Source organism: Mustelus asterias, chromosome 10 (assembly GCF_964213995.1).
Source record: "Mustelus asterias chromosome 10, sMusAst1.hap1.1, whole genome shotgun sequence".
Lineage (NCBI taxonomy): Eukaryota > Metazoa > Chordata > Chondrichthyes > Carcharhiniformes > Triakidae > Mustelus > Mustelus asterias.
Window position 1 is genome coordinate 49,883,301 of NC_135810.1, and position 23,561 is coordinate 49,906,861.

The window sequence follows — 23,561 nt, forward strand, 5'->3', positions numbered from 1 at the left end:
TAACATCACAGAAATATATATGCCTGTACATCCACTCTCTCCACCACCATCGTTCAGTAGCAGCAGTGTGCACTACCTACAAGATGCACTACAGCAATTCACCAAAGATCCTTAGACAGCATCTTCCAAACCCACAACCACTTCCATCTAGAAGGACAAGGTCGGCAAATAAATGAGAACACCACCACCTGCAAGTTCCCTTCCAAGCCACTCACTGTCCTGACTTGGAAATATATCGCCATTCCTTCAGTCGCTGGGTCAAAATCCTGGAATTCCCTCCCTAACAGCATTGTGGGTTAACCCACAGAACATGGACTGCAGCAATTCAAGGCGGCGGCTCACCACCACCTTCTCAAGGGCAAGGGATTGGCAATAAACGCTGGCCAGCCAATGAGGCTCATGTCGCAGGAATTAATTTTTTAAAAACTACTCTTTTTGTACAGTAAATTCAAAACTTGAGAGCATCATGATTTGTAAGCATGGAGCAAAAAGAAAAAGCACATTTACCATTCCCAAACATTTGGGATTGGGCAAAAACTGATGAGATTAAATCCAGCAATAATTATTTTTGCTTTGATGTTTGTTTCAGTTTTAGCCGCAATTTTATTTTGACAGTTGTGTTCATTAAATTTAGTTAAGAATTTAGTCACGTAATTCGGTAGCTTCAATAGATGGGTCTTAATAGGCTATCTGTACTTGCATTACAGAGTGGGCCATTAGGTTTTCGGAGCCCTGCGATTACACTAAACTACTGAAAATTGTGAGTCTGCAATTCGCAGTTCGCATATTTTTGCCACAAGACCAAAAGATACTAAAGGTCCATTAAAGGATCAGGATTGGGTCCAAATGTATAAAATACATTTGTCAAAATGACAAGGTTCAATTTCCAAGTCAAGAAAATATACATAGGTGTGCTGCAGGTCTGAACTCGAAAAAAAAAGGGTCCTGAACATGCTTTAAGGATGCGTTTATTCATGAAAATAACACTTTTGGACATAAATTCAAATCTTCGGCTGTACCCAAAAATGCCCGTGCTTGCAAAACTCAAAACAGAATGTCCAACTTTAAATGCGATTGCTAAGCAATCTTGACTGTGCTAAGAATTACACTGGCAGCCAATTTAAGCATGAAGAAACAAGTACGATCAAATGCAAGATACTTTTTTGTATAGTGGAAGGCTGAAATAAACCAAGTATGCACTAAGATACTTCTTTCCAAGAAGACGACAAAATAGTTCTCTCTGTTTTGGTGCCAAAGTCGCCCTGGAAATAGTACCAATCAAAATTGATTTTGAAAAGTAAAAAAATGAGAGTATTAAGGCAACTCAGTCCATGTTGATTTGTCAATCCACAAAAGATGTGCCCAACGTAACATTCAACTAGCTCTTCACTGATTTTAATGCAAATGCCTCTTAATGTCAGAGGACTTTAAAGTTGCCCCACTAATGAAAAAGGTGAGGGGGATAAACCAGCTTATTATCACTGATGAAGAAGTTAGTGGAAACCATCAGGGACAAAGGGATGGATTAATCAAAGGGAGCCATCATGAAATGGCAAATCGTGTCTGACTAATTTGATTAATAGTCTTTTCATATTGAACTTGAGTACTCATCAGGGCAAATTTGCAAGAATACCAATTGTAAAGGGAACAACAATTTACATTAGAAGAGAAGAGAGTGTTGATTGATTGAGGCGTTGCCATGGAGATTGCACAAGATAAATCTGAGGCTTTTGTCAAAGAGTGGAACAGCAAGCACAGATTGCTTTTTTAAACTGAAGACTTTTTAAAAAAAGTGCAGGATATTTAATTGACTTGATAATTTGTTACTTGCAAGGATTTTATCAATTGTTTATGCACATCATATCTACTTTAACAATGTAAGAAGTCTCACAACACCAGGTTAAAGTCCAACAGGTTCATTTGGTAGCAAATGCCACTAGCTTTCGGAGCGCTGCTCCTTCGTCAGGTGGAGTGGGAGATGTGCTCACAAACAGGGCATACAGAGACACAAACTCAATTTACAGAATAATGATTGGAATGCTAATCAAGCTAATCAATGCTAATACAGCTAATCAAGTCTTAAAGGTACAGACAATGTGAGTGGAGAGAGCATTAAGCACAGATTAAAGAGATGTGTATTGTCTCCAGACAGGACAGCTAATGGGATTTTGCAAGTCCAGGCAAGTTGTGGGGGGTTACAGATAGTGTGACGTGAACCCAAGATCCCGGTTGAGGCCGTCCTTGTGTGCGGAACTTGGCTATCAGTTTCTGCTCAGCGACTCTGCGGTGTCGTGTGTTGTGAAGGCCGCCTTGGAGAACACTTACCCGAAGATCAGAGGCTGAATGCCCGTGACCGCTGAAGTGCTCCCCAACAGGAAGAGAACACGCTTGCCTGGTGATTGTTGAGCGGTGTTCATTCATCCATTGTCGCAGCGCCTGCATGGTTTCCCCAATGTACCATGCCTCGGGACATCCTTTCCTGCAGCGTATCAGGTAGACAACGTTGGCCGAGTTGCAAGAGCATGTACCGTGTACCTGGTGGATGGTGTTCTCACGTGAGATGATGGCATCCGTGTCGATGATCCGGCACGTTTTGCAGAGGTTGCTGTGGCAGGGTTGTGTGGTGTCATGGTCACTGTTCTCCTGAAGGCTGGGTAGTTTGCTGCGGACAATGGTCTGTTTGAGGTTGTGCGGCTGTTTGAAGGCAAGAAGTGGGGGTGTGGGGATGGCCTTGGCAAGATGTTGGTCTTCATCGATGACATGTTGAAGGCTCTGGAGATGTCACAGCTCCTCCGGGGAAGTACTGGACGACGAAGGGTACTCTGTCCACCGTGTCCCGTGTTTGTCTTCTGAGGAGGTCAGTGCGGTTTTTCGTTGTGGCGCGTCGGAACTGTCGATCGATGAGTCGAGCGCCATATCCTGTTCTTATGAGGGCATCTTTCAGCGTCTGGAGGTGTCTGTTGCGATCCTCCACATCCAAGCAGATCCTGTGTATACGGAGGGCTTGTCCGTAGGGATGGCTTCTTTAACGTGTTTAGGGTGGAAGCTGGAGAAGTGGAGCATCGTGAGGTTATCCGTGGGCTTGCGGTACAGTGAAGTGCTGAGGTGACCATCCTTAATGGAGATGCGTGTGTCCAAGAATGCAACCGATTCCAGAGAGTAGTCCATGGTGAGTCTGATGGCGGGATGGAACCTGTTGATGTCATCATATAGTTGTTTCAGTGATTGTTCACCATGAGTCCAAAGGAAGAAAATGTCATCGATGTATCTAGTGTATAGCATCGGTTGAAGGTCCTGTGCAGTGAAGAAGTCTTGTTCAAACCGGTGCATGAAGGTGTTGGCATATTGAGGTGCGAATTTGGTCCCCATGGCTGTTCAGTGTCTGGATGAAGAACTGGTTGTTGAAGGTGAACTTTGTGGTCCAGGATGAAGCGGATGAGTTGTAAAATTGCATCTGGAAACTGGCAGTTGTCAGTGTTGAGTACTGAGGCCGTTGCAGCAATGCCATCATCGTGGGGGATGCTGATGTAGAGTGCCGAGACATCCATTGTGATGAGGAGTGCTCCTGGTTCAACTGCTCCATGTGTGCCGAGTTTCTGTAGGAAGTCCGTAGTGTCGCGACAAAAGCTGGGGGTTCTTTGCACAATGGGTTTCAGGATGCCCTCGACATAGCCGGAGAGTTTCTCGCACAGGGTCCCATTGCCCGATACGATGGCACGGCCGGGTGTGTTTGCCTTGTGTATCTTCGGGAGGCAGTAGAGATCTCCAACGCGGGGAGTACGTGGGATGAGAGCACGGAGGGTGTTCTGAAGGTCCGGATCAAAGGTCTTGATCAGAGTGTTGAGTTGACGGGCGTGTTCTTTGGTCGGATCTGCGGGTAACTGTCTGTAGTGTTCCTCGTTGTTCAGTTGTCGGTACACCTCTTTACAGTAATCCGTTCTGTTCAGTATGACGATGGCCCCCCCTTTGTCTGCTGGTTTGATGACAATGTTGCGGTTGGTCTTGAGAGCGTGGATGGCGTTGCGTTCTGCTTGGGTGATGTTCAGGGCAGTCTTGTGAGTGTGGCTGATGCATTTGGTGTTGACGCACCTACTGTTGGCTTGGGCATACATGTCAAGTCGAGGGCAGCAGCCTTCCGGAGGAGTCCAATTCAACTCTTTCCTCTTCGGATGCACTGCGGATCTCTCTGTTGGCTGTTCCGGTTCATTGGCTGTCTCATTGTGTTCACTGTTGCCCTCTTGGGGTTTGTGGAAGAACTCCCGCAGCCTCATTCGTCTGATGAATTCCTCTGTGTCTGCTGCGAGACTGATGGGGTCTATTTTGGTGGTGGGGCAAAAATTGAGCCCTCGGCTGAGAACTTCGATTTCATCTGGTTGAAGTGTGTCGTCTGACAAGTTGACAATAGACTTCCCTGTAGTGGTACTGTTTTCTACTGTGGACAACGCCGACAGCTGCCAGTTTCCAGATGCAATTTTACAACTCACCGCACCGACCTCCTCAGAAGACAAACACGGGACACAGTGGACAGAGTACCCTTCGTCGTCCAGTACTTCCCCGGAGCGGAGAAGCTACGACATCTCTTCCGGAGCCTTCAACATGTCATCGATGAAGACCAACATCTCGCCAAGGCCATCCCCACATCTTGCCTTCAAACAGCCGCACAACCTCAAACAGACCATTGTCCGCAGCAAATTACCCAGCCTTCAGGAGAACATTGACCACAACACCACACAGCCCTGCCACAGCAACCTCTGCAAAACGTGCCGGATCATCGACACAGATGCCATCATCTCACGTGAGAACACCATCCACCAGGTACACGGTACATACTCTTGCAACTCGGCCAACGTTGTCTACCTGATACGCTGCAGGAAAGGATGTCCCGAGGCATGGTACATTGGGGAAACCATGCAGGCGCTGTGACAATGGATGAATGAACACCGCTCAACAATCACCAGGCAAGCGTGTTCTCTTCCTGTTGGGGAGCACTTCAGCGGTCACGGGCATTCAGCCTCTGATCTTCGGGTAAGTGTTCTCCAAGGCGGCCTTCACAACACACGACACCGCAGAGTCGCTGAGCAGAAACTGATAGCCAAGTTCCGCACACAAGGACGGCCTCAACCGGGATCTTGGGTTCACGTCACACTATCTGTAACCCCCACAACTTGCCTGGACTTGCAAAATCCCATTAGCTGTCCTGTCTGGAGACAATACACATCTCTTTAACCTGTGCTTAATGCTCTCTCCACTCACATTTTCATTACCTTTAAGACTTGATTAGCTGTATTAGCATTGATTAGCAGTCCAATCATTATTCTGTAAATTGAGTTTGTGTCTCTGTATGCCCTGTTTGTGAGCACATCTCCCACTCCACCTGACGAAGGAGCAGCATGCTCCGAAAGCTAGTGGCATTTGCTACCAAATAAACCTGTTGGACTTTAACCTGGTGTTGTTAGACTTCTTACTGTGTTTACCCAAGTCCAACGCTGGCATCTCCACATCATGACTACTTTAACAATCCCAGATCATACCTAACCTCTCCCAAAAGGCACCTCCAAAGAGTATCCTGGTTCTCCAAATAACTCCAGTAAGTTTAAAACTTCTCTTAAAGTGTAAAGCAGACAAGTGTGATTATGCTGTGCCTTTAAAAAATCTATTTATATCATGTTTTTTGTAAAAGGTATGTTTAACATTCAGCTGTTTTACAAGGTGCCTATTTGTCTGAGCAACAGGCAGCTCAAATGTTGAGATAATGCAGGATAATGGTGATTTTAGCTAATGGTGTGTTTGTCTAAACAGAGTTAATGCATTTGTGTTCATGTGGGTTTCCCTTCGGGTTTCAGAATAGGCTTTTGATTAGGTTGATTGACAGGGACAGTCATTGGTTGGAGCCAAGCTTGCAGGAGAGACAGTGTTTAAACAATCAGTTACTTCCTGATTCTGAAGGAAGCAAGAGGTGTCTTTCTATTACTCTCTCTGGAGATTGCTTTTTGGGGCTGTCTGAAGACAGGTGTCTCTCTCTCTCCAGAAGTATTCAGAAAGCTCTCAGACTGTTAACAGGTTCAAGCATGAGCCAGGGTTTTGCTAACTGATTTTGAAGAGGAATATTGCTTGCATTGGAGCCAAAAGAGATAGGTTAGTAGTTAAGAATTATTTCTTGAATTGTTCAAATGTTAAATTGATTCCTTTGTTATTCTTAAACTATATTGTCAAATTAAATTTGCTTTGCTAAAAGCTTCCGAGTGTGTCAATAGAATCACACCTGGAGTGAAAAACCATATCCTCACATTAATGCCAAAATAGGAAATAGTTGGGGTGTAATCTTAACTTCAGAATATTCCTTGGGGTTTTGGATCCGTACCCTAACACAAGTCATGTTTTGAACATATCACCAATGAAAATAGGGTCCTTTTGAAGGCAGCAGCACTTTAGCTGCCTTCCTGAGCCAGCAATGTGCAAACTACAACCCTCCCACCCACTCGTTTCCTCTCCCCAACATCATGTTCCTCTACCACCCCACCATCATGAAAATGGTAGGTGCTAAGTTCAGAGGTGGGGCTTCTGGAATCAGGGAATCTACACCATTTTGGCTTAGCTGAAGACACTACTGTCCCTGTAAAAATTCAGGTCAAAGTAGAAGGTAACAAAAAAAAGATAATTATTGGCTTCAGGATTACTGTGAGGATGGTAAAATGGCAGAAGCATGGAAAATGGAGCTCACTGCAATTAAGTGTGAAGTCAAGAGCAATCACTCTTGCCTCACCTGTAGAAACTAGCTCCTTGATCCCTGTTTAGACCAAGACTGGGAAGAGGTCTTGAGTCAAGCAGTTCTGGCGGATCCTAAACTGAGCATCCGCGAAGAGGTTATCCCTCAGTCAGTCCTATTTAATGCCACCTTCCATCACCTTGTTGATGATTGAAATGGGGTAACAATTAGATTAGATTTGGACATTTGTTTTTTTGGGATAGGACGTATCTGGGCAATTTTCCACGCTGTCGAGTGTTGCTGCTTACACAAGTTTACGTAAGATATACTGAGCAAAAACAGACTACTAGGCCCAAACAGTCCGTGCTGTTGTTTATGCTTCCCTCAAGCCTCCTCACAACTTTCCTCATGCAAAATGACCATCATAATGATCTATGCAGAAAATGTCTGCTGCTTAGGCAACTTGGGTGTTGTTAAGTTGCAAAGCTGGAGTCTGAGTTGCGGACATATAAATCAGGAAATTAAAGGTGCACACAGCAATCATGGGGACTTAGACTGGGGAACCTACTTAGCACTAATGATGAGGATGAATTCCTGGAATGTACACACAATGGTTTTCTAAAACAGTATGTTGAGGAACTAACTGGCTATTTTAGATTTAGTGTTGTGCAGTTGGAAAGGGTTCATTGCAAAGGAACTTTTGGGGAAATGGGGCCATAATAAGATGGAATTTTACACAGTTTGGAAGTGTTGCAGTTCAATCTGAAGCTTGAGTATTCAATCTAAACAAAGGAAACTATGAAGATATGAGGGACAAGTTGGCAGAGGTAAATTGAGGAATTACATTAAAGGTTATGACGGCAGGCAGGCAATGGTTAGCAGTGAAACAATTAATTCATGATTTGTGACAAATTTACACTTCTTTAAGGTACAAAAGCCAGTAGGAAAAATGATCAACCATGACTAACAAAGGTTTGATTTCTATCAAATCACAAAGAGGCATATGAAGTTGTCAAAAAAGTAGTACGCCTGAGGATTGGGAACATTTTAAAATGGGGCTGAAAGTTCATAAATACCGGAATCTGATTATCTCATCCCAGAGCATTGAAAGAAGTGGCTGTGGAGGCAGTGGGTGCATTAATATTCACCTTTCAAAATGCTATAGATTCAGAAATAGGGCCAATGGATTGGAAGGTAGCAAATGTGACCCCTCAATTTGAAAGAGAGCACAGAGTGCAACACCTTTTTTGGATGGTTTTCAGAGATGGGTAGTGACATCTCTGGTCTCAAATGTGCTCTTTTGTCTTTGAAAGATGGCGTGGTAGCTTTTGAATCCACCAACCAGGTGTCAGTTATCCTCGTCAACCGATTTCAGTCTTTCATTGTTCATTTTGAAACGAAAAGTCAGTTCCCGAAGATTCCACACCAAGTACAGTTTATTTTTAAAAGTAATGAATATAACATGCCTTTACTGGGCAAAGTCCAATGTCGGCATCTCCACATCTTTGCTGGGCATGACAACGTTTTTTCTGGATTGTTGCAAGGCTCGACAGGCAGGCAGACCCTGACAAATCAGGTGGACATGGACAGCAACAAGTGTCAAACGAGATTTTATACTGAATCTAATTTATTTTAATATTTTTGGCTTGTGCTTTGGAATTAATATTGAAGCAATTTTCAAATACAAGAGAAAGATTTGTTGTATATTTTGTTACTGTCTTTATGAAGTTATTTCTATTTCGTTACAAAATTGATTCAATTAATGTTTGATTGTAATTTCTAGTTCACTTTTGTTTTATGGGTTGTTCTATTGAATAAAAACAGTCATTGCATTTTAAATTAAAATTAAGTTTACAACACTGATTAATGTGCCACAAAAAGCTGAACAGACCCAAGTGGAATTCAGTTGGGGTTCCCTCATAAGTTATTGCAAGACTCCAGGGAGCCTGGTTGCTAACTAGATTATACTACTTTCAAAAGAAGCCAGCAAGATAGGAATAGTTTAAAACAAAATTTATCATGGTGGCACTGACTCTCACTGTTCAGGAATCGGAGATTATTACTTATGTATAACACTTGCGGTTCTTTGATAACTTTATTTTATTTTGACACTTGAGCCTTGAATGGATGGCCTCATCTGACCTAACCGCTTAATTGAGCAGTGACCTAATGATGTCAACTAAGTAATCCTTTTCTTGGTTTATACCAACTTTGAGCTACTGTCAAGAACAGGGTTTGTCTTATAATTAAGAGTGCCTGCTGAATATTCTGGAAGAGTTCAAAGTTATTCATTTTATTCAATGTCTCTGATGAACTTTGAAATTACCATTTTTAGTGCAGTCCAACCAGTCCCAAAGCTGCTTCAGGTGGCAGGGATAAGTGAAGCAGACGTGCCTTCTCTGGGACTCAAACATTTATCAGGGCTTCAAAGAAATGCATTGAATATAGATCCAAAATCTCAGCAACACATCAAGACCTGCAATAAAAGATCTTGCACTGTCCTCTCTGTTGTATTGATCTTTTTATCAGTTCAACTGGTCACAGTTCCGAACTCGTCAGTACAGCATAAAAATCCTCACTGCTGAATAAACAAACTGAGTGGAATAGCATACATTTTGTGAAATCAAAAAGTATATGGTCCTGACACATTGATTGTTTGTTCTTGTATAACATAAGAATGAGGGGAAATCATGGATTGTCAAATGTATCATCAGCTGTTGAACCACACATGATCCAAAGTCAGTGTCTACCCACTGATGCAAGGGGCAGAGAATGTCCCAGTATGAACAATATCATTTGTAAGCAATTCACTCCAACGGTAAACTTGGTTTGCAAATCTTATTGGTTAGTGTTGTATATTAATTACCAGATATGAATCACCACACATTGCCAATGCAGGGCCCAAGCTTGACATTGCTGCCATCTGCAGGACTGACACTGAACCATGAATCTTAAATTAGTGCCCAAAATAAAATATTTACAGGAAGTACTTAAATATTCCAAACCAATTTATTAATTTAAATACATGCAGAAACATAAACATTAATCCAACATTAGCGGAAATTCAAATTGAGTTGCAGAATCAAATTGCAACTCAGTAAAAACAGTAAAACACAAGGCTGTTCATGAAATACAAAACAAAGCCATACCATATCATCCGTCAAGGTTTTGATGTTCAAGTTCTGCAGAAAAGAGAAAACAAATGATGACATATTTATCCACAGAATAATAGACATGCACAAACGGTCGCTCACTCAAGAAATACAGAGAATATGATGGAATATAATTAACTTTTGAACAGTATTCTTGTTTTTAACCTGCTCATTTTTTAAAAAAAGGTTCAGTTAAGAGGTTCATAAGTCACTGCAGCAATAAATAAAATGTTTGCGGATTCATAGCAAATTTGTAAAATAGTGACTGAGATCTAAGTGGCGGTTGAATAGTGTAATTTCTGTGGAAGGGACAAAGTTGCTTCTAAATCCTGGCACGGGCTCAATGCTAAAGGTGGAGCGGAAGCTTTGGTCAACCAGGTCTTTGAATAAACCAGAACCTGATTTTTTTTAAATGGATTGCTAAGTGAGTGTATTGTCTGAGAGAAGATTTTAAGCCATATTTCTGGGAGTGGAGTTTAGACACCTTCATCTGACCACAATCTGAATGGGGGGGGGATTCGGAGGAGAAATCTGCAAACATTGACATTGTATGTGGTGATGACGATTGTAGCTTCAAATGTATTTTGTCATTCGTATTAACCTTAAACCTCTATGTTAAGCTAAAGCAGTAGAGGAGTATTGCATTATAATCCATTTTCAAAAAATGTTTAATAATTTTTTCCTTTTAAAAATTAATTAGTAGTCCTGTAACTAAGATTCCTGCATGTTTGATAAAACAAAAAAAACTTACGATCTTTTGAGCCAAGATTCTTTTCTGGGATCCTTCTGTCCAGTTGTAACATCAACTGGGATCCTAACACTGTGTAAGGCTTTTTTTAAATTCTCCTTTTCTTTTATGAAACTGGTGCACATTTAACAACTGTTCCAAGACTTCTTGTGCAGTGTTTAAATTTTAGACAATTAATACTCCAAAGCTAGGAAGTAGACAAGGCGGCCAGACCTGTCAGGACTTGGCATCACAGGCAGTTACTGTTCACGTTGGAAAGGCATGGAGCTTCTAAGTGGGATTGGAAATGGAATTTTAACTTCAAATTTAAACTGCCTTAAAGGAAAACTTTTATTTTGGGTAATTCAACTAACCAAATGCCAATTAAGGCGTGTAACATCCTAAGACGTTGCTCAAGCACATAATGGGTGGAATTTTACCAGCACGTCCGCCCGAGGTTCATATGATCCCACCTAAGACCAATGGAGAATGCTGTTCTGAGCCTTGCCCACCCCCAAAATCGGGGCGGGTGTGCTGGTAAAATTCCGGCTAATGTGTCTTTGAAAGTTGGAATTGCCAGTCTGAAATGGTAAAAATAGGAATATTTGATATTGATAGATCATGTTGTATTCCTTGTACAATATATGCACAACACCTCTAGTAACAAGCCTTTTCCCCCCCCCCCCCTAAACTTTTGACCAAGGCCTATGGTGGATTATCACCAATTTTTATATGGGGAAGTACCCATCTAAAAATAAGAAGAATTACTAGTTACTTTTAGAAAACCTTTTCCTTGTAATTCTCACCAATCGATCTATCCCAACTTTTCCTGGTTTTCTGAACAGACCTCTGCTTTGCCTTTCTTCTCTACTCACGGAGTTTCAGATTTTCCCTAAAATCTTCTATGTGAGAGCTCTCTGGGTCTTTGGTCCTTCCACTAGTTGCTAACTAGTTTATCTATAGATCTCTAGCCACAGCTATCTGAAACCTTTACTCCATTACTATGAGCACACCTTGAGAGATGCATTCTCTCCCTCTCCCAGTCTTCAACTGCCCTAACTCCTAAGATGTGCGGGTTAGGTTGATTGGCCAGGTTAAAAATTGTCCCTTAGAGTCCTGGGATGCGTAGGTTAGAGGGATTAGCGGGTAAAATATGTGGGGGTAGGGCCTGGGTGGGATTGTGGTCGGTGCAGACTCGATGGGCCGAATGGCCTCCTTCTGCACTGTAGGGTTTCTATGTGTTTCTAACTATTTTTTGGGGTGCAGACTACAAAACAAAGGAAACGGCTGTCTCCGTTCCCCCCCCCCCCCCCCCCCCTGAATCCAAACTCTAGTTAATCATGAAATCAGTGGTCTGCATTCTGAAGCTTTTTAACCATGGAGTCAGACAGTGTCTGAAATCTAATCACAGCTTCCTTGTTAGCGCAGAGGCCTTAAATTAACCCTACCTGAAACCGCTCCGATAAAGTCATCCAGACTGGAAACATTAGCTCTGTTCTCTCTCCACAGATGCTGTCAGACCTGCTGAGATTTTCCAGCATTCTGTTTTTGCTACCCAAAACTACCTGATTCCAGAAGTTTACCCAATCAAATATAAATTATTTAAAACTAACGGAACGCAAAATTGTTTGGAGATACAGGTCAAGTATCCTTCATCCTTCAAATGTGCAAAGCCAAACACATCAAAATCCACACTATTTTGATCCTCATCGACCATTAGTGTGGGAGGTCTCATTGTTTGGCTGCGATTTTTGTGGTGAACGTGTCATAAAGAAACTTTTTCAGGTACCCTGTATTTATTATTGTGATACATCTTTCTTTTTAGCCACTTTATTTAATTTGGACTGTAGCTAGATCCATCCTCGCCCAAATTAAGTTGCCCCTCCACCAACTGATTATTTTTACTCTGGGTTTCTCCTCGCCCATTCCCATAATGAACCTAAACCTTATGATTCTGGGAACGCTATCCCCTAAATGCTCCCCTCGTAATGCTTGATCGACTTGACCCATTTCTTCCTCCAGAAGCAGATCCATTATTAGTTATGAAGTTGATAACGATTTGGGACTGTAGCTTTAGAGTAAACTGGTGTAGGAAAGTTTTTTAATTTTGATAATTATTTACAGTTAGTTTGTAGTTTAGATATGGGCATTAGTCAAATAATCTAAGTATGTCAACCCAATATTATTTTTATTCTGAATTCAGTGACATTAGCTCATCACATGGCTTGGTCTTAGCATCACACTCATACTTGACGAGGGAGAAGAAACATAGCCAGTGATGCTAGATGTCAAGGTTAAACAACTATTGGGAGTGTAACCATCCATCTCCCAGGCAATTAAAATTATCAGATGCATTCTCTCAATTCAAAAGACTTATTGTGCAAAGAAAGATGTTAAAACATTAGCTTTGTGCATTAAATTAGTGCAGTTTAACTTCTAATGTTTAAAAGAAGTCAACTTCTTTCATAGTATATCATCATCTTTGACTTCATAAGTTTAGAATTAAGTTCTGTGATTAGCTTTTGTAACTCTTTAGTTCTTTAAACTTTCATTACTTAGGAATATGTTGTATTATATTTAGCACATCAATCAATTGCAAGCACTGATTTTACATAGATTTTGTGTAACTTTAAAATTTACAAAGCTATTTTGTATTTTTAATTGACTTTGTCAAGCACCGTCAGATACTTAGCAAAAGCACATTGATAAGTGTTTTAGTGAAGTTCCACAGCACATGCCGATATCGATCAATCAATTTCAACATCTGGACCGATGAATTTAGCCATATGAACGGAGTGGAAATGGAGGGATACAAAAGAATGGTCTAGTTTGGACCAGGGAGCGGCGCGGGCTTGGAGGGCCGAAGGGCCTGTTCCTGTGCTGTATTGTTCTTTGAATCCATGTACCCAAACATCACATTCTGTCTTCTCAAACAAAAGCGGATATCAAAACCATTCCATTTATGTCGGATGACTGGCTGTGTCGAGTTTGCACGCTCTCCCCGTATCTGCATGGGTTCCCATAGAATCCCTACAGTGCAGAAGGAGGCCATTCAGCCCATTGGGTCTGCACCAACCACAATCCCACCCAGGCCCTATCCTCGTAATCCCACATATTTACCACTAATCCCTCCGTCCTATGCATCCAGGAACACTACGGGGCAATTTAGCATGGCCAATCAACCTAACCCGCACATCTTTAGAGTGTGGGAGGAAACCCACACAGACACGGGGAGAATGTGCAGATACAGACAATGACCCAAGCTGGGAATTTAACTGGGTCCCTGGGGCTGTGAGGCAGCAGTGCTAACCACTGTGCCAGCCCTACCTCCAGGTGCTCCGGTTTCCTCACACACTCCAGAGATGTGCTGGTTAGGTTGATTGGCCGTGCTAAACTGCCCTTTAGTGTCAGGGAGATTAGCAGGATAAATACGAGGGGTTACAGGAGTAGGCCTGGGTGGGACTGTTGTCGGTGCAGGCTTGACGGGTCAAATGGCCTCCTTCTGCACTGTCGGGATTCAATGATTTCCTATACAAATTCTATATAATTTCGAAGTACTACCCACTTTGCAATCTTCTTTATTAGTATTAAGGATTATAAACAACTTTATCACTCTATCCTTTTCTTTTAAAACAAAGTAACTCATTCCAAGTAACAGAGATTAACTACAAAGTTACAAAAACAACTGTAATGAGAGGGATGGACCCACATGGGACAATGGGAAATGACATCAATAGATGATCATCCTCAAAAACCAATTAGAAACTGATCATGCACCACCTATAGGTTGATCACACACGCCCTTTAAGCCAACTAGGAAACGGACTAACCATATTTAGGAAAATCAGAATGCAATAGCATGGATCACATTGTGGGTTGTAGCTTAGAAAGAGTTCACAAGCAGCAGCTTTCACAATGCAGCAAGTTTGAAACTGAAGAGCCTGCTGTCCACAAAAGAGGCTGAAGTAATGGGACAGAACAAAGACGAATGGTCAAACTGCACCCAAGGCTGAAACGGAAAGAAGAAGCGTAGTACATTCACCAAGTCCTGACTTTTTTGGGTAAGTATTAATCTACAATTTATTAAAAATTTCTTGAATTATTTCACCTGTTGCCTATGTGGTTAAAGCCTTAAATGAACACAATGAGAATGCAAGTTCAAAGAGTACCTAGAAGGTACACAGGGGAAATCATGTGATCCGCTTGTTAGAGATTGAAAGGAGACTTAGATTATTTTACTGAAGTGGTGGTGTGACGTATTTATGCTTAGAGACCATGGCAGCAGTCTCTGAGTTTACAATGAGTAGACTCTAAGTCTCCCAAAATCCCAGAAGGAAGCTGTAGACATCAGGTCATAAAGAAAATTGTGCTATAAACTGACCATTTACTTTTAAGATGAGTTGGGGGGGATCAAGAATAGCTAATTAGCATTTCTACGTGGTTACAAAGTTAACATGTTCCAGTTGCCATGAGAAAAAGGGCAAAGAATATTTTTGAGATCAGTTTACAGGCTTCCCTACAAGTCATGTGATTAGCATGAAAAGATTAGCACTGTTGCATCACAGCGCCAGGGGCCCGGGTTCGATTCCCAGCTTGGATCACTGTCTGTGTGGAGTTTGCACGTTCTCCCTGTGTCTGCATGGGTTTCCTCCGGGTGCTCCAGTTTCCTCCCACAGTCTGAAAGACGTGCTGGTTAAGTGCATTGACCCGAACAGGCGCCAAACAGTGGCGGAGGGGAATTTTACTTCATTGCAGTGTTAATGTACGCTTTACTTGTGACGAATAAAAATAAACTTTAACTTTTTTTTTTCAATGAATATCACAGACAGCCAGCAATTCTGCATGGTCAGTGGAGGGAAGATGTTGCCTGGTTCGCAAGCTAGATGCAGAGAGAGATAATCTCTAGTCAAAGTAACACATCCTGCAGCAATCTCAGGATTTCGGATTTATCCTGTCATAGCCAGGGAGGCACAATCATCAGTACAGCCTTTACTGCCTGTGGCAGATTTAAGGAACTTGCCAAAATCTGAGGAAAGCAGCTGGAGATGGTGACTTGAAGTTATTACCAGACGGAATGGGGCAGCATACAGAAACCCATTGGAAGCAACGATGGACTGTAATTTAGCCCAGAGTTCGATGGGTGTTAAGTATATAAGAGAAAATTCAGGTTCTGTAGTTGAACAGGCAAGGTTGCCTACAAAAAGAATATGGTGTTTCATCAATAGCGATTTGTTTCTTAGTGACTTGTTAGTGAAAGTTTTAGAAGTTGAAATCTTGCGTTCATGACTGCAAACAAAAATTTCTTCACAGAAGTTATCATTTTCTTCATTGATCAGTAAAGTTTCCTGAACAGATCCAGAGAATTCTCTTGGAACACACCACAGAAACTGTTTTCCCTCTTTGTCCTTTAAACACTTAAATTACCCTCATATAGAATGTAATAGTAAATCCCCCATTACTGCAATTTTTGCACCTCCCCACAAATTCATTCATTCTCTATCTTTCACACAAGTTGGATGGCCCGTACAGAACTGTAAAAGCACCTTAAGATATAATAATTTATTTTATTTAGCCACTTTTCACAAAGTTGCGCCTAAACTACTACATTCAATTCTCAAACAGTTAGGCACTGACTGCCCCCTGCTGGGATGTTTGAAATTATTTTACAAATTGAGAGCTTAATTTGCAACTGTTTCCAGGCTGCTCAGTGACACATCTTGCCAGCATCAACCAATCTAGTGGAACTGCAGTCAGCTGTAATCTGGCATTACATTAAACCCAATAAAGACAGCATTTGTAGGCTTTTCAAAACCATATATCATTTTGTGAATGCATATATATGTATACATGGCTGCTTTTCACTGAAGTTTGAGGATTGTTCAAGCTTGTGAAACTCAGTCGTGGGAACCAAGCTCAAAGGTTTCCCATTCTAACTTCATAAATTATGTTCCCAACAGCCCAAGAATTGTAGGCCGCAAGCAACTAATAAAACACAATCATTTTCAGTTTGTGTAAAATCTCCGAAGCATCCATTCACAGAAACCATATCCAACCTTAGTTCAATTGACAGAAGAAAATATGGGAAAGGAGAACATTGGGTAACCAAGGGCAAATTTTAAAAAAACACTTTTAAGAGTCATTGATGAGGAGCTAGCCAAAGCAATCTGTTATCCTTGGTGTATTACACTGCTAGCACAGTCATTGGAAACCGTATGGGTCTCAGTGAATGGACGTGAACTCCATCACAGGCACTATCCTGAATGATTATAATGCTTGCATTCAATTTAATACTTGAAATCTTATTTTAATCAGCAAGGAAGAGGAACTTTATGGTTATGCCAAAGCAGCTATATCTAGAAAATAACCGGCTGCTGCATATCACAGATCCTCAAATGAAATGCTTCCCAGTTGTCAGGAAGTTAATAAATAAATACGATTCACAGAAATAACAAAAGCCCAGTTTCAGTCAAACTCAGTGCAGAATTAGCTGACCTTTGTTCACAGAATGGGTTCCATTATGGGCCCCCAACACAGCTGGGTGAGCAACAGGAAAAGAGGGTTCTGCTCAAGGTTAACAAACAACTCTTGCAGGACACATTACCAAATTTCATTACTAAGACTCATACAAGACTAACAGCCATATTGGTCTCAAAGGGTGACAAGTTTCCATCTATACACCAGAGAACTGGAACACAAAAATGTGTAAACAGAATAAAAACTATGAGCAGGATTACATTCCCTTCAAAACAAACATTGAAGTATTTATGACGTTGATTTATTAAATATCAAATTATGATCCTGAGATAAATTAATATGGCACTTATTATATACATGTATTACACACTTCAGAAACAATTTGGAGAGGTCACATGATGTGAGCGCAGGAATGGCTGCCTATCCGTGAGCTCTTGTGCTCCTCATCTTTTAATACTTTCATTTATCCTGATGCACAGCCCATAAGTACCTAATCTTGGAGTGAAAGTCCCTGAAAAATTTCTGGTTACATTTTGGGACAAAGTGCCAAGTAAAGCCATGAAAATCCTCGATGCACAGAAGCAGCCGGGATGGAGGTGAGCTCTCGTAATGACGATTTGGTCAGGTGAGCGAGCTCTCAACCCAGCACATCGAAGACACTGTAGATGATGACTGTCAATATGGTTAAGGTTAGGGATGACAAACTGGGCTTTTTGGCACAGAATTTCAGAGCTCATATTGCTGAACTGCAGAGTAGCAATAAGAATCCTTGATGGAGCAGAGGAAAGAATCCTCATTGTTGAGAATGCAACTTCCTCAGTTGAGGCCCATTTTCAATCCTTGGAAAAATCAGCTAAATGGTACATCAGATATCCTGATTTACTTGGAGAGCTAGGGCACTAATAGGAGTGTCCATGTGACCGGCTTTCCAGCAGGAACTGAGGGCAAGCTTCCAGCTAAATTTTTTGTGAACTGGTTACTAGGTTTTCTTAATCTCAACACAAAAGCTGGGTATATTAATCTTGAAGAGGCATGTTGTATCCCATTTCTGACCCCACCTACCAGAGCACTGAGGTGAATTTCATCTGTTATCCTTTGAAAATCGAGCAAGTCCATTCGATTATAATGGAATGCATCCCTCAGCATATTTCTATAATACTGCAAGCTTAAGACAGAGTTGATTCTACTATATCCTCATTGTGCCAAGGGTGCAAGGTGGCACAGGGGACAACCTATGTCAAAATTAAATCAGAGTGGTTGAGAGCACACTGGTCAGGTTGCATGGCACTAGGGCTGTACGATATTTACCTATTTTTCTTCTTACCTCCTCATAAATGCAAGAATGATATACCATGTGACAATTCTTTACTCTTGTCATGGCTAATATGAGTAGCACAGTAAGAAGTCTCACAACACCAGGTTAAAGTCCAACAGGTTTATTTGGTAGCAAATACCATAAGCTTTCGGAGCACAGTGCATAATGGTGAGGCCTAATACCATAATACCACAAGCTTTCGGAGTTCACATCATGTGACCTCTCCAAATTGTTTGAAATATGTAATGCATGTATATAATAAAAGCTTATGCTGTGCTCCGAAAGCTTATGGTATTTGCTGCCAAATAAACCTGTTGGACTTTAACCTGGTGTTGTGAGACTTCGTACTGTGCTTACCCCAGTCCAACGCCGGCATCTCCACATCATAATATGAGTAGCGCCATTGCAGGGAAGTGGGTGGGTGATTTGGTGTAGAGGTTGCAGTGTGGCCCAACAAGTCCTCCACCTGGTCAGGAAATCCCCTTTGAACTATTGGTGTTGCATAGTTTGTTCCTGTATTTCTGTTATTTTGGGGTCAAAGATTCGCTGATGAACTCCTGTAAAGGTGCAGACAGAACAGGTATCCTGGGAAAACACATTGGTTTGTATCAGTGGTGCCCCTGATCTAGCTGGAGATGGGAAAAATGCTTGATGCATGCCTAATCATTTTGCGAGAACCTCTGGCTGATCAGTCTTTTCTATGCCTGTGTCAATATCCTAAATTCACCTTGGCTGAATATGCAGTGGCTACTTGGAAAATCCTGGAATAAAAGTTACCTTGTAAACGAAGGCATGCACTGTTATGCCACATACTCATTGCTTTATTTTGTTATCTTGCTTTCTCCCAATCTTTGAAACATCCTTTCATTGTTTGCATCTTTGGCGGTGTCATTTGTAATGAATAATCAGAACCAACTGCATTGGCGCTGTCTTGTCTCTTTCTGTACATGTGGAAAAATTATGCTATACTGTACCATTCCTTGAGGGTTTGTTACATTCTTTGTAAAAGTGGGAAAAATCTTCAATAAAAATATTTGGAAAAAACAACATACATATTGTGTAATCTGCAAACTTAGTATTTAAATTAGAATGTATTTTGCTTGAAGAATTTATGAACTATGACAAAGGATATCAGTAGAAATACTTCAGGAATTCTGCTGCCCAAATTAACTATCTTTTCACTATTTGCAATCCACAAATACAAGCTACTATTTCCCCGGTCCACAAATTGCAAGTATTGAATTAAGTGCAAACAGCATAAAATAATTATTTAGGATAGTAGCTGCAACAAGGTTTGCATCCATTCACTGAGACCCATAACTTTTTGACAACTGTGTCAACAATGCAATACTCTCAAGGGTGACAGGTTGTTTCGGCCAACTCCTTACCTCCGACTTTAAAAACAAATATGCTTTTGGATATAGAGTACGTCTTTTGAAATTGGTCTTAATGATTTCAGAAATCATGTCTCATTCAATAAGGCACTAGACATTCAAAGCATATTTTACACATAATGCAATTATTACTCCCACTTGTAGTCCCTGTGCTACTACTCTCAAATCAACTGGATTTTGTAAATCTTACTTTTATGTTAAAGACATCCATGGCACAGTCTTCAGAAAAGTTAGTTGAATCAATTAAATTAGGCCTCGCCATTATGCATTGACATTCTGGTCCAAAATAAAATATTCAGCTAGTCAAAGGGAATTAAAGGTGAATACGATATGAATGTTTCATACTTTCTGCTCAAAGTGACAGTAAAATGTGTCTTTGTTTAGTTTTAGGCAACATTTAAACCAATTATTAAACAGCTGGTGGTGAAAGGATTGGTGGCATAGGCTTCATGGTGTTCTGGAGGCATATTATAATCAATGAGATGGCTCGGACATATAATCATGGGCATAACTGAGATATTGCTCAAGACAGATGAAAAGTATCCATTACGAAACAAGATGTTGAGCAAGTCATGTTGAAAAAAAAAGGTACTTCAAACACTTAAAATTCATAAGGAAGAGGTATTGCAAAGGATGATTATACTTCAAGGTTGATCAGGGACCAGGGCCACATGGGGAAACAGTGGAATCAGCAGCGGTGCCAGAGGATTAGAAAATGCAAATATTACACCCCACACAAAAAAGGGTTTAAAAAAAATAAGCCCAGCAACTACAGGCCAGTCAGTTTCATCTTGATGATGGGGATGCTTGCATTTGTTGAGGGTAAATTGTGTTGAACTAATTTGCTGGAGTTTTTTGATGAGGTAACATAGAGGTGATGAGGGTAATGTTCTTTATGTGGTGGACATGGACTTCTAGATAGCATATCATAAAGTGCTTTGCATTCCTGTGCGAAGTTATAGCTAATGGAATAAAAGGGATAGCAGCAACATGAATAGGAAATAAGAGTAACAGGAAAAAGAGAGTAATGGTTATTTTTGAGACTGGAGGAAAGTTTGTCGTGGAGTATCCTAGGGGTCAGTGTTGTGACCCTTGCTCTTCCTGATATATATATTAATAACCTGGACCTTGGTGTACAGGCACAATGTCAGAATTTATATGAAATTTGCAAGTATTGTGAACTGTGAGGAGATCACGTCTAATTTCAAAAAGGACATAGACTGGTTAGTGGAATGAGTGGACAAGAGGGAGGCGGGGGGGGGGGGGGTGCAGAGAAGTATGAAATTGTGTTCTTCCAAAATGAACAGAGAGTCAACATAAAATAAAAGGTACAACTTAAAAGTGGTGGGGAGGTGGAAGGGTGACAGAAGCACAAATCAGGTGTACATGTGGATCAATCATTGAAGGTGACAGGACAGGTTGACAGCACCATTAAAAAAGCATACAATATCCCAGGCTTTATTAACAGGGGCAAGGAAGTTGTATTAAATTTGAAGAAAACATTGGTTCGGTCTCGGCTAGAGTACTGCATCCAACTCGGCACCACACTTTCGGAAAGTTGAGAAGGTATTAGAGAGAGTGCAGAAAAGATTTACTGGTGCTGTCAACCTGTCCTGTCACCTTCAATGATTTACGAAAATAGTCTCATGAATGAGGACCTTCAGTTACACAGATAGGTGGGACTGTTACCCTCGGAGAAGTGAAGAGTTGAGAGAAGATTTGTCACAAATGTTCAAAATCACGAGCAGTCTGATAGAATCCCCACAGTACCAGAATGAGGCCATTCAGCCCATCGGGCCTGCACCAACAATAATCCCACGCTATCCTCATGACCCCACATATTTACCCTGCTAATCCCCCCCGAAACTAGAGTCAATTCAAAATGGCCAATCGACCTAAAACAAACATCTTTTGGACAGGAGGAGGAAACCGGAGCACTCGGAAACCCACCCAGACACTGGGAGAACGTACAAACTCCTCACAGACCCAAGCCGGGAATCGAACTCGAGTCCCTGGCGCTGTGAGGCAGTAGTGCTAATTACTGTGCCACCCTTAAAGGTGGTGGTGGCGGGGGGGAAACGACACAACAGAAGCAGAAGCCAGGTGTGCATGTAGATCATGTTGATAGAACAGACAGGGGAAAACTGTTCCCATGGGCAAAAGCCATTTTGCGCACTAAGTGGTTAGGATCTGAAATACACTGCCATTGAGTGAGGAGGCAGATTTGATCGAGGCACGCAAATAGAATCCAAGAACCCCAAAAGTGCAGAGCCTGCAACAACATCAAAAGGGAACTGGATTCTTATCTCGAAGGAAGCCTGTGCTGGACCATGGGGACAAGCCTGGGATACTTTTTATAAATTCATAGGGCGGCACGGTAGGACAGTGGTTAGCACTGCTGCTTCACAGCTCCAGGGACCTGGGTTCGATTCCCGGCTTGGGTCACTGTCTGTGTGGAGTTTGCACATTCTCCTCGTGTCTGCGTGGGTTTCCTCCGGGTGCTCCGGTTTCCTCCCACAGTCCAAAGATGTGCGGGTTAGGTTGATTGGCCATGCTAAAAATTGCCCTTAGTGTCCTGAGATGCGTAGGTTGGAGGGATTAGTGGGTAGATATGGGGGTAGGGCCTGGGTAGGATTGTGGTCAATGCAGACTCAATGGGCTGAATGGCCTCTTTCTGTACTGTCGGGTTTCTATGATTTCATGGAATGTGGGCTTCATTGACTATTTATTGCCCATGCTCAATTGCACTCAAAGGTGGTGGTGAGCTGCCTTCCGGAGCCGTAGTGCAGATACACCTACAGTGCTTCTAGGGAAGGGAGTTCCAGGATTTTGACCCAGCAACAGAGTGATATATTTCCTCGTGAGCATGAGTTGTTTGAAGGGGAACCTGCAGGTGGTAGTGTTGCCATGTGTCTGCTGCCTAATTGGCAATGGTTGTAGACTTGGAAGGTACTGCAGAAGTAGTCTTGCTGAGTTCCTGCAGTGCATCTTGTGGATGGTACAAACTGCTACCACTGTGTCGGTGGTGGAGGGAGTGAATGTTTGTAGATGGGGTGCCAATCAAGCAGGTTGCTATGTCCTGAATGGTGTCAAGCTTTTTTAGTGTTGTTAGAGCTGCACTCATCCAGGCAAGTGAAGAGTATTCCATCACACTTCTGACTTGTACCTTGGGGAGTCATGAGGCAAGTTACTCGCCGCAAAATTTCTCGCCTCTGATCTACTCTTAAAGCCACAGCATATATATGGCTTGTCCAGTTCAGTTTCTGATCAATAGCAACCTCTAGAGAATATTGTCAGCGATGGTAATGCCATTGAATGTTATGGGGCAATGGTTACATCCTCTCTTGTTGGAGAGTCATTGCCTGGCACTTGTGTGACAATGTTACTTATCAGTCCAAGCCTGGATATTATCCAAATCTTGTTATATTTGTACATAGTTTGCTTCACTGTCTGAGGAGTCGCAAATCGTGCAATCACCAGCCTGTGCAAGCATCAGCAAACACACACAATTCCACAAGAACCTCTTCTGACCTTATAATGGAAGGAAGGTCATTGATGAAGCAGCTGAAGATATTTGGACCTAGGACACTACCCTGATGAACTCCTGGAGTTATGATTGACCTCCAACACCACAACCATCTTCCTTTGTGTCATGTATGACTCCAACCAGTGGAGAGTTTCCCCCAATTCTGATTGACTTCAGTTTTGCTAGAGCTCCTTGATGGCAAAGTCATTCTCACTTCATGTCCGGAGTTCAGCTCTATTGTCCAGATTTGGACCAAGGTTGTAATGA

The 23,561-nt window shown here is 41.9% G+C and overlaps 1 protein-coding gene across 1 annotated transcript in view; it reads right to left on the bottom strand.

Annotated features, from left to right (window-relative positions):
• LOC144500017 (protein diaphanous homolog 3-like) overlaps positions 1 to 23,561 on the bottom strand; it is a 606,420-nt gene that overhangs the window by 578,264 nt on the left and 4,595 nt on the right. Inside the window, exon 2 of the mRNA XM_078222760.1 lies at positions 9,856 to 9,888. Coding sequence (XP_078078886.1) covers positions 9,856 to 9,888 — 33 coding nt within the window. The remainder of the gene's footprint in view (positions 1 to 9,855; positions 9,889 to 23,561) is intronic.